At 42.7% G+C, this 12,131-nt stretch overlaps 1 protein-coding gene across 1 annotated transcript; it reads left to right on the plus strand.

Moving 5' to 3' along the window:
* Positions 1-407: 407 nt before the first annotated feature.
* LOC310633704 (ovomucoid-like) lies at positions 408-6,738 on the plus strand. Its single transcript, XM_083351561.1, has 4 exons — positions 408-480; positions 2,248-2,273; positions 6,164-6,273; positions 6,605-6,738. The coding sequence occupies exons 1-4, from the start codon at positions 426-428 to the stop codon at positions 6,651-6,653; spliced, it is 240 nt and encodes a 79-aa protein (XP_083207687.1). The 5' UTR covers positions 408-425; the 3' UTR covers positions 6,654-6,738.
* Positions 6,739-12,131: the final 5,393 nt, after the last annotated feature.

Raw genomic sequence — 12,131 nt, forward strand, 5'->3', positions numbered from 1 at the left:
AAACTTATAAATCTATTATTTTATTGTAGGACCAAATGAGAGCATTTCACTATGTTTTAAAATTTCTTTGTACTGATGCCCTTGCAATACTATGCATTGTTTAACATGGCTATGATGTATATTATTATTATTGCTTGTATATTCAAGCAATAATTTGCTTTTCTTATTCTTGGTGAACATGTTGATTGACTGTTTTTCTTCATTCTTGACCTTTGCATTTAAAAAAAAGAGTTTTGAAATAGGTCTGCTTATGGCAGGTCACTCTGGCACCCTATTTCCACATGATTCCTCTTGGAAAGAGGAAGAGATTACATCATTAAGGTAGCAGAGACCGCATATATAGTGAAGAAAGGGATGTGAGAGACCTACCCACAGAACCTCCTCCTCAGAAGTGTGTGACCACAACCAGACCTACTAACTCAATCATGAAGCGAGGCGGCTTTCTGCTGCTTACTCTAATGGTGTTCTTTTTGTACTCAGGTGGGTTGTATTTCATATTGCTACTTTTCCTTGTGGGGGGATTTTGTTTTCAGAACTTACATTCCATTAGATGATCCATCTAGAAAACAAGTCCATAATTCACCAACAATCTTAAATCAGCCTCATTGGAAACTGATTCCTCCTTCAGGAACATCCATAGAAGAGCCAGAGTAAAGCAAGACGCTATTTTATGCAGAGCTGATTGTATTGCAAGAAGATTTTGTAGATCAGAACTTCTCAAATTGTGGTGTCATCTAGAGCAACTTGTGGGGAGTACAACTTTTTATACAGCTGAACAGGCAAGCTACTCAAGCAAAGTATAGAGAATAGTTCTGGTGACTTTGGAAAGATGGCAGTTATATTATTTACTACAGGGAGTCCTCAAATTACAGCCATTTGTTTACTGACCATTCAAAGTTACAAAGGCACTGAAAAATGTGACTTATGACCGTTTTTGACACTTATGACTATTGCAGCATCCCTCTGATCACATACTCCAAACTCGGATCCTTGATAATTGGCATGTATTAATGCAGTTGCAGTGTCTTGGGGTCATGTGATCACCTTTTGTGATTGACAAAATACAAGTCAAGTCAATGGGAAAGCCAGATTCACTTATCAACCATGTGACTAATTGAACAACTGCAGTGGCAAGAAAGGTTATAAAATGGGTCAAAACTCTTGCTTAGCAATGTAAATTTTGGGCTCAGTTGTGGCCATAAGGACTTTTACAGTTGTCACATTAATTTATGAAGAAGAGGGAGTCAAGCTATTCTCCAAAGCACCTGAAGGGAGGACAAGATGCAATGGATGGAAACTAATGAAAGAGCGAAGCAATCTAGAATTGAGGAGAAATTTCCTGACAGTTAGAATAATTAATCAGTGGAACAACCTGCCTCCAGAAGCTGTGAATGCTTCAGTACTAGAAGTTTTGAAGCATTCAACACTGGAGGTTTTTAAGAAGAGACTGGACAACCATTATTATTATTATTACAGTATTATTATTATTATTATTATTATTATTATTATTATTATTATTATTATTATTATTATTATTATTATTATTTTCTTCAGGGTTTATTGTATTGTAAAGCTAGAGAATCCCCTGAATTACAAAGTAGTACTTTTGCCAAATACTTGACATTTTCTGTGCAAAGACACCAATGGTGCCATGTCTCAATCTCTTTTTTTTTTTATTGAAAAGTTTTAACATACATTTTATCTTTAACAATCCCCCCTCCCCCTCCCCTCCCCCTCCCTCCCAACCCCTCTCCCCCTCCCCCCCCCCACTTCCCAGAGCTAAGTACAAGGTATAAAAACAAAAAAAAACAATCATAAACATCCATATGCTAACAACCATAAACTCTAAAATCTATCACTCTCTGGCTAAAAAATATGGAACGCTTCACGAATTTGCGTGTCATCCTTGCGCAGGGGCCATGCTAATCTTCTCTGTATCGTTCCAATTTTAGTATATGTGCTGCCGAAGCGAGCACAGTGCCATGTCTCAATCTCTTAAATAGCTCTTACATGTAATTGGGAGCATTTGTAATGTAAGCAGAAGCTCCCCTGAGTCCAACCCAAGCTTGGCTTTGTATCTGATTTAGGACACTCCTCTATTAAGTTTTACATTAAGTGCAGGGCACATAGGCTGCTAAAATATATACAGAAATAGACAAAAATCATACCTTTTGAGATGAAGAGAACAAAATATAAGATGGTATAGATTTGCTCTAAGTGTTTTTATTTTGAATGTTTTGGTTGCAGATGTTGCCACTGCAAAAGATCTCGAGGTGAGTCTCAAAAATGTATTCTTATTCACATTCCTTGTATTTCATGAATTGGTTATGAATTATGTGCCATCAAGTTGTTTTCAACTTCTAGAAATCACATAGATTTTGTATAATATTGTTGTGGCCTGTCGGCCACCAGAGAACTCAGCAGCCAATTCAGATGAGAAAGCACAGGAATGGGTGCCAGGCCCAACGTCAGGGCCATCTGAAAGCTTTGACAAAGGAATGGAGCTGTCAGAGCCAGGGACAGAGGCAGAGCCTGAGCCATCCGCCAGCCCTCAGATGGAAAGGTTGAGACCTCCATGTCTTGAGGCAAGTGAGTCAGGAGAGGAGGATCACATGGGGCCAGTGATTGATGCGCGGGTGCAGTGGAAGCCGAGAAGAGGAGAACAGCAAGAGGCTATGAGGCGGTCTTCGGGGTGGAAGGGTCACTGCTGCTAATGGAGCACCACCCTCAGTTGTGGATAAAAGGCAGGGGCGGAGATGAATAGGTGTGGCAGACAACTATTTGTCTTCCTGCTGGTCAGCCACTTGTATCTGGAACTCCTGACACTTCTCCTAAGAATTTTGCCAGAGTTTTTCCGCAGATTCGGTGGCGCTGGAAGTCGGAGTGCCTTCTGAGCATGGGTGTGTCATGTTAAACAATAGCCAACTTGCTTGAAGGACTTTTGGCTGCAAGCGTGGTGAGACTGACTGAGAGTAACTCTGGGTATTGGGAGACCCCTACAGGGGAAAAGGGGGCAAGCTCCGTTGTTTGGAGGCTGTGTGAAACTGCTGGCATTCCTAAAATAAAAGGAATGTTAGAGACTATTTGGCGCGTCTGTTGTGTTTGGGGAGCTGGGTCAGAACAAATATATCTGAAGTTGGATAATTTGACCCTGGTTGTTTGTGTCTTGAGTGAGAACTCTGGGTTGATTGTTTGGTGATCAAAGAAACATCTACACACTATTAAAAACTCTCGTGTCTGTTTGTAATGATGATTGAAACAAGGTAACTCACACAGGCTATCTTACAGAATGCCAAGGCCCGTAGGAATGAAATCTGGGAAATGTGTGGTCATTTCAGGGCTAGAATGCTTTCCAATCACACGTCCCAGAAAGCCATAGATTGCATGGCTAAAGGGAAAATGAGAAGGGCGTATTCCCACTCTCTTTCCCTCTCCCTCTGGCTCTTGTAAGGCCTGAAGGGTGATCAGTTATTGGCTGCTTTGGTGGCGAGGACAAAATTTGAAATCTCTTTAATAGTGGGAGCTAGTCAGGAAAGAACAAGGGAGCAACTCAGATGTTTGATGTAACCACTGCAGTCACACTCCCACCCACTCTCTAATTTCCACTGAGATTGTTTTTTGTTATTGTTCCATTTGTTTTACAGCTACCACCACCAAAGCTTCATTTTAAATTTATGAACAGCTCCCTGAGCACAAGTAATTTCATGCTTATGTTTCTCTTATGTTACTCTTGCAATTGCTCCATTTCTCTCCCCTCCCAAATGTATTTTGTAAATACATTGACCCTGATCCGACTTCAATTTTAGTTCTTTTGCTATTTTGATATTCTCAAATGTACAACATGGATGCTGCACAGAATTTCCTGTACAGGGCAATAAAACTAGTAGTTCCAGATCTCAAAATAGTCCGAGATGGTACTCTGCTGTAATTACATGCTGGTTAAATTCATTAAGATAATGCACCTTAACAAAACTTTTTATACAGCTTGCACTGGGACATCTTAGTAAGACATATGCTATAATAATTCACCATATGCTGAAGTGACTTGCAATGCAAATGAATTCTTCCAACATCTTGACTTTATTTGATGTATCCAGTTCTTCTTTGTTCACAACTTTGATGTGGCTTCAGCATAAAACTCACATGGGCAGAATCTACAGCTTAGATTTCATCCTCTTTATCCTGCCTTGTACACTTGACTTCTGTTACAGAAATTTCAATTAGACCTGTAATCAATACACAAGAGTTTTCTGTCTGACTCTATCAATAAGCCCTCCCAGATAAAAGCAGGGGTGTTTCCTAAATTAGTTTATCCCTAATCATTTCATTTACTTTATTGCCAGGTTAGAAAGGCCAACCAAAATGTTTAAAGTAGCATTATATAGTAGCATAGATTCTCCACCTTTGTCTTTGCTCTTTGCTCCACGATATCCAAAGCAGAACATCCAGATTCAATCACAACTTTGTTTCATACAGTATTAACTTTGTGAACTCTAAAGCTTCCTTCTTCTGTTATGTATTCAAGATGGACAGTGATTAATATTTATGTTACTTATATATAAGGGTGTAGGTCTATACATATGTTGTATACAGTATGTTTTAAAAGTGTGTTATGTATGTGTACACTTTGAGAGGAAGCAACTAAATTTCATTTTTAATGTGTGCCATTGTGCCCACAGGAAAAATGGCAATAAAGGTTATCTAATCTAATCTAATCTTCCCATAGATGAATTTATAACAACCAACAACTACATTCAAACTTTTAGCACAATACACCAATTCTTTCCCTTTTATCCACTCACTCCTGTCCTTTGCTTTATCCTTCCAAGCCCCTGAAAGGCACAGTACACAGTTAAAATCATAATACACCACAAACACTGACATATAATCTATTATGTTTTGTTACATTTATGTTTCTTTTATTATCTGTGTATGTATATGATTTTTAATAGCAGAGGAGGAGATGTAAATCACTCAGAGAATTTGGTAATATAAATACAACATACAATAATAAAAGCACAGATATGTTTCTTCAGTATCACTAAGAATAGCTGGGAACTATATACTATAGCTAGCTAAAAAAAAAAGGTAAAGGTTCCCCCACACACGCGTGCTAGTCGTTTCCGACTCTAGGGGGCGGTGCTCATCTCCGTTTCAAAGCCAAAGAGCCAGCGCTTGTCCGAGGACATCTCCGTGGTCATGTGGCCGGCATGACTAGACGCCAAAGGCGCACGGAACGCTGTTACCTTCCCACCAGAGTGGTCCCTATTAAATGTGACTTAAATGTTACTTTGGTCACAACATCTCTAATATTCAGTAAATTGATTTTAAAAATACAATAATAGAAAAAATAATATAATTTCATCATATCATGTTGAAGTGTTCCATCTCTCAAATCAGACCTCAAAGGCTTCCTTGGAACAGCCAAGTTTTGATAAGTTTCCCAAATACCAGCAAGATTGGTAGTTCTCTGATTCCTGAAGGAAAACTGTTCCACAGATGGGAGGTAGCAATGGAAAAGGCCCAGTTTCAGTCCCAGATCTCTGAAGATGACAATCCCTCACAGTAGAGATCTCTCTCCCTTCCAGATCTTCCAGATTAAGCAAAATCAATAGAAATATGTAGTTCCAGAGCTAAACAAGTCCTGATCCATATAGGGCTTTAAAGGTGATAAAAAGCACCTTCAATTTCATCTGGAAACTGACTGGTAGCTATTGAAGTTCCCAAAGTATTAAGGTGATCTAGGCAAAAAATAAGATATACTCATAACTCCTGGATCATCTGTACCTTCCAGGCAGTCTTCAAGGATTGCCTCATGTAAAATGCATTGCAAGAGTCCACTTGAAAAGAAACCAAGATATGAGTGACCAAAGGTCTCCTGCAAGAGGAATGGTAGCAAATGGCAGAAGAGATGGAAAGAGGAAGGCCTACTGGCCACAACTGCCACTTGTTCCTCCTACAAGGAAGAGTAAAGTCCATGTGGAACAAGTGAGGACCAGTGGACGTGGCTTTATTTGTCTTACAAAAGAAGGATTTACAACTTGACAGCATAATAATACATAATCGGTCTCTCACATGATTACTGCACAACGTATGTTAATAGTTACTAAGTTACTATAAAGAAGAGTATGGAAAGTAAATGTAACATTTACTTTTTGTACAGGTTTATTGTAAGAAGTACCCAAAAGAAGGCTGCACGAAGGAGTACAATCCGCACTGTGCCTCCGATGGAAAAACCTATGATAATCAGTGCTTCTTCTGTAATGCATATATGTGAGTATAAGGTTTACTAAGTACAGCTGGGGACAAGAGCACTTTTATTGGCAGCTCTTTTAAAATAAGTGATTTTCTAACAAAAATGAACTGTGAGGTGGTGTTAAACAATATATTTTACTAACTTTAGATAGATAGATAGATAGATAGATAGATAGATAGATAGATAGATAGATAGATAGATAGATAGAAGGAAACACAGCTTTTTTGTCATTTTCAGGGGATCCTTAGTTCCCTTGCTGAATACTAGATTCCTTCTTTTGGGCGTGCAATGACAGCCAGTTGATTCTTGACTTGTGATAATGGATTCTTGGCTTTCTTTCCTCATCAGTCACAGTGGCAGAACTCTTCAGCTGGAATTCCTTGGAAAATGCAAGTAATTTGAAGATGCAGAAGAAAATTTACTGATTTCTTCAAGGTTGCTTATAGCACCACGACCACCATATTCTTCCCTCTGCTCCTGCTGCTTTACTCAGTGAAAATTCACACTGTGTCTCAGTTTCATTTATCAATAAACAATGAAATTGTTATATATTCTGTATTCTTTTGCAACAATGCCTGTATTTTATTACTTTTTATTATGGTTATAACTGCATAGCTACAGGTATGTGCTTGATACTGTATATTTATAAATCTGAAGAAGATTAAATAATTAGAAGTTTGCTACAGATATCACATCAGTCAGAAGACTCTCCCTCACTTTTGGGGATGCTATATTCTATCTATTAGCATATCTCTAATTCCACATAAAATATATATCACAAAGGTTTTGAGTTTACGCCATCATACAGCCAACAAATCCCTCCCTGTAAATTTCTTCCCTATTTATTAACAGAGACAAACTACCTATCTCCTGTCTACAAGACAGTCAGCAGTTCCAAGAAGATTCCACCCCCATTTGCACTCTGATACAGGTGACCCTGAGGTCACAGATAAACCCCCAAGTGGCCTAAAGCATTCGAGGAGAATATTAATGACCAGATGACTGCAAAGAAATATGATCATTACAACACACACACACACATCTTGTCAGAACCTATGAAACTTCTTGGATGAGAAGCAAACATCATCTTCTTTGCCCTCAAGGAAAAAATAGGCCAGTTGCCTTTTGAAAAAAAATACCTTTGATAGATAAGCAAGCTTCTCAGCTCATTTTTCAGTCATGTAAAACAATCTAATCAGTATTCCATTAAGAATAATAGAGTTGGAAATTTCTCCTTAGTTCTAGATTGGTTGTGTCCTTGATTAATTTCCACCCATTGCTTCTTGTCCTGCCTGCAGGTACTTTACTCTTCTTTATGTTCTTTATCCTCACCTAGAAAAGAATAGGAATATGGTAATGATTCATTGCTGCCTGTATCAATAAATCCAAGTCAAGTCCTTCTCCATCTATCAAGTAATTAGCTTAAGCTTGATACTATGTAATTATTGGTAGTCTTTGTTTGGTGACCACAATTGGGACTGGCAATTTGGTCATTAGGTGAAGTAGTTGCTAAGTGAAACTGAGACTGTGCTTATCTTTCTTCAGCTTTCCTTTGTTTTAAAGACTTGCGAAGGTGGTAAATGCAAGGATTGATCCAGTTACTTTTTCTTCACTGTCATAACTCTAAGTGCCAATGTACGAGGCAATTGTTAAATGAAGAGTATCTGTGTATAGCTTTTCTTACAACACTTTCCCTTTTTAGAGTTCATGTTCATTAAACTGCTTGGAATTTTCCCTTGGGCTGGCAAGATCTTCATTCTTGGGGCCATCTAACCCAGGAAGTCATGTTCATCGCTGGCTACTTTTCTTCTTTGGTTATTTCATCCAGACATCATCCACCCCCCGCCGTGGGTGTTTGGAACCAATTAAATGGTACCGCCCCAGACGCTTAATGGATCCCCAGAGGTTCCAGGCAGCGCTGGGGTCCCCACCTGCCTCCCTTGCTCACAGCTCGGCAGATGCCTTAGTGGAAGCCTGGGAAAGGACGGCCACTGAGGCTCTTGACCGAGTTGTACCCCTGCGGCCCCTGACCCGGTGCAGATCCCGTCGAGCTCCATGGTTCTCTGCGGAGCTTCGGGAGATGAAGCGTCGGAGACGGGGCCTAGAGAGCGGTTGGAGGTCCAGCCGATCCGAATCCGATCGATTGCGACTAAGAGCCTACATTAGGTCTTATCTCGCTGCGATAAGGGAGCCGAGGTCTAACCACTTCGCCACCCTTATCGCGTCCGCAGATAATCGCCCGGCCGCCCTGTTTAGGGTGACTCGCTCCCTCCTGAATCAGGAGGTGAGGGAGGATCCCTTGCAGGGTCGTGCCGAGGAGTTTAACCAACATCTGTCGGACAAAATCGCTCGGATTCGGACCGGTCTGGACTCTGACTGGGCAGAGTCTGACGATCAGGACACTGGCGGTCTTGTCGATATCATCTGGGAGGAGTTTGATTCTGTGACTCCGGAGGAAGTGGACAGGATCATGGGGAGGCTGAGCACCACCACGTGTTTATTGGACCCGTGCCCTTCCTGGCTGGTCTATGCAGCCCGGGAGAGGACACGCAGCTGGTTCCAGGCAGTTATATCGGCTTCTCTGAGTGAGGGTTGCTTCCCCGCCATCTTGAAAGAGGCGGTGGTGAGGCCTCTCCTCAAGAAGCCTGCCTTGGACCCAGCTGTATTAAACAACTTTCGTCCTGTCTCCAACCTTCGCTTTCTTGCGAAGGTTGTTGAGAGTGTGGTGGCGCATCAGCTCCCTCTGGTCCTGGATGAAGCGGATTATCTAGACCCGTACCAATCGGGTTTCAGGCCCGGGCACAGCACGGAGACGGCATTGGTCGCGCTGGTGAATGATCTCTGGAGGGCTCGGGACAGGGGATATTCCTCTGTTCTAGTCCTATTAGACCTCTCGGCGGCTTTCGATACCATCGACCATGGTATCTTGCTGCGGCGTCTCAGGGGATTGGGAGTGGGAGGCACAGTTTTACAGTGGTTCTCCTCCTATCTCCGGGGACGTTCGCAGTCGGTGTTGGCAGGAGGACAGAGGTCGACCGCGAGGTCTCTCATTTGTGGAGTTCCTCAGGGGTCGGTCCTCTCGCCTCTCCTGTTCAACATCTACATGAAACCGCTGGGTGAGATCATTCGTGGCTTTGGAGTTGGGTATCATCAGTACACTGATGATACCCAACTTTTCCTTTCGACCCCAAACCACCCCAGTGATGCCCTCAACGTGATGTCCCGGTGCCTGGAGTCGGTTCGGGTCTGGATGGGGAGGAACAGACTCCAACTCAACCCCGACAAGACTGAGTGGCTTTGCATACCTTCATCCCGGGTTTATTCGGATGTTCCACCTTTGGCTATGGGGGGTGAACTATTACCCCCCGTACATAGGGCTCGCAACTTGGGAGTCCTCCTAGATTCACGGCTCACCCTGGAAGACCATATAGGAGCTGTGACTAGGGGGGCCTTCGCCCAGGTTCGCCTGGTGCGCCAGTTGCGGCCCTATCTTAGCCGGGATGATTTGTGCACGGTCACTCATGCGCTCGTGTCCTCTCGTCTAGACTACTGCAACGCTCTCTACATGGGGCTGCCCTTGAGGACCACCCGGAAGCTCCAACTGGTACAGAATGCAGCCGCGAGAGTTGTGTTGGGAGTCTCCCGATACTCCCACGTTACACCGCTGCTCCGTGAGCTGCATTGGTTGCCAGTTGTCTTCCGGGTGAGATTCAAGGTACTGGTAACAGTGTTTAAAGCCCTTCATGGCATGGGGCCGGAGTACCTTAGGGAACATCTGCTGCCGGCATCAAGCTCCCTGCGCCCTGTGCGTTCCCACAGAGAGGGCCTCCTCAGGGTGCCACCGATCAGAGAATGTCGATTGGTGGTCCCCAGGGGGAGATCCTTCTCTGTGGGCGCTCCGGAGCTGTGGAATCAGCTACCGGTAGAGCTCCGGATGGCGCCCGATCTTCGCTCCTTTCGTCGCGATCTCAAGACGTTTCTGTTTGTTCAAGCTGGCCTAGCCTGATGGGGATTGGTGGGGTTTTTATTCTTGTGTTTTAATTTTAATTTGGTGTTTTAGAACTTGATTCCAACTGTTTTAATATGGGCAATTATTTAATCTTGTTTTAACGTTTGTATTTAGTATTTTATTCTGCCCTGTGAACCGCCCTGAGTCCTCAGGGAGAAGGGCGGTATATAAATATTATTAAATTAAATTAATTAAATTAAGAACATTAGAAATCTAGTCCCAGGCTCGCCCAGAACAATCAAATCTTCAGCAGTACCTAAAATCCAACTTGATTCTTTTTCTGCTCTTTTCTAACCAACCTTCTCTTTTTTTATAACCTAACAGCTTGGTTTTATCTGTGAGAAAGCTTCTCTCTGTGGGAAAAGTTGTGGTTACACAATTGCCATTCAGGTGCTCAGCAACCAATGGACATTTACAATGATCATAGTGTCCTACGGTCACCTGATTGCCATTTGCGAGCTTCACAGATGGTTCTGACAAGCAAACTCAATGGGGAAACTGGCAGGAAATTGCAATTCAAAATCACTTGTGGCACTTAATGACTGTAGGTTATTTGCTTAATCATCACAGACCATAAATTGGGCGTGACTGCATGATGTTTCAGTTTGCAACCACATCACTTAGCAACGTTATTTGTTTCACTGATATTGCCATTTGGGCCTTTCAAGTCCATTCTTGAAATATATATCTTCATGATGGAAGATGGTTTTTACTATTAGTTCTTATCTACTTTCATTTCTGTTTCCAAATCTACAAATATCTAAATCCATATTGATAACCATTATATACTGTAGTGGCCAAAATTGTGGAAACCTTTTGGGAAAAGTGTATTTTTGAGGTTTGATGCCTAATAACACCACTTTTTTGCAGTGGTACCATAAAAATATATATATGTCATCTTGTTTTGGCAATCTTCTTTATCTTTATCTTTATTAGACTTATATACCGCCCTTCTTCCGTAGGACTCAGGGCGGTTCACAAGGTTTTATTAAAATAACAATACAACAATTACAAAAATTAAAAACAGTTAAAATAATTACATTTAAACCTTGAATAAATATAAAACCCCAATTGAAATCCAATTTAAAACCCCAATTAATACTCTCAGTCCAGGCCAGAAAGCTCAAAGAGCCAAGTCTTCAGGTCCCGGTGGAATGAGCGAAGGTCAGGGGCAGTCCTAAGCTCTACGGGCAGCTGGTTCCAAAGGGCAGGCGCACCCACAGAGAAGGCCCTCCCCCTGGGTGTTATCCGCCGGCAATCTTTTACCAGTGGTACCCTGAGAAGACTCTCCCTTTGGGAGCGCACAGGACGAAGGGAGCTTGATGCCGGCAGCAGGTGTTCCCTCAGATATCCCGGACCCAAGCCATTGAATCTCACCCGGAGGGCAACTGGAAGCCAATGCAGCTCGCGGAGCAGAGGTGTTACATGGGAGTATCGGGAAACCCCCATCACAACCCGTGCGGCCACATTCTGCACCAGCTGAAGCCTCCGAGTGGTCCTCAAGGGCAGACCCATGTAGAGAGCATTGCAGTAGTCCAATCGGGAGGTCAAGAGTGCATGAGTGACTGTGCACAGAGCATCTTGGTCCAGGTAGGGCTGCAACTGGCGCACCAGGCAAACCTGGGCAAAGGCCCCCCTGGTCATGGCTCCTATATGGTCTTCAAAACTGAGCCACAAATCGAGGAGGATGCCCAAGTTGCGAGCCCTATCGACGGGGGGTAACACCTCACCCCCCATCATTAAAGGTGGAATGAACTGGTTAGTCCGAGATGCTGGTATGCACAGCCACTCAGTCTTGGCAGGATTGAGACGAAGCCTGTTTCTCCCAATCCAGACCTGGACCGCCTCCAGGCAACGGGACATCAC

Source organism: Vipera ursinii, assembly GCF_947247035.1.
Source record: "Vipera ursinii genome assembly, chromosome: 2".
Taxonomy (NCBI): Eukaryota; Metazoa; Chordata; class Lepidosauria; order Squamata; family Viperidae; genus Vipera; species Vipera ursinii.

Bases quoted from the DNA above. Each gene is read 5' to 3' on its own strand.
- LOC310633704 (XM_083351561.1), top strand. From the start codon at position 426: ATGAAGCGAGGCGGCTTTCTGCTGCTTACTCTAATGGTGTTCTTTTTG. The intron at 481-2,247 runs GTGGGTTGTATT...TTTTGGTTGCAG, and splicing joins GGTGTTCTTTTTGTACTCAG to ATGTTGCCACTGCAAAAGAT. The intron at 2,274-6,163 runs GTGAGTCTCAAA...CTTTTTGTACAG, and splicing joins CCACTGCAAAAGATCTCGAG to GTTTATTGTAAGAAGTACCC.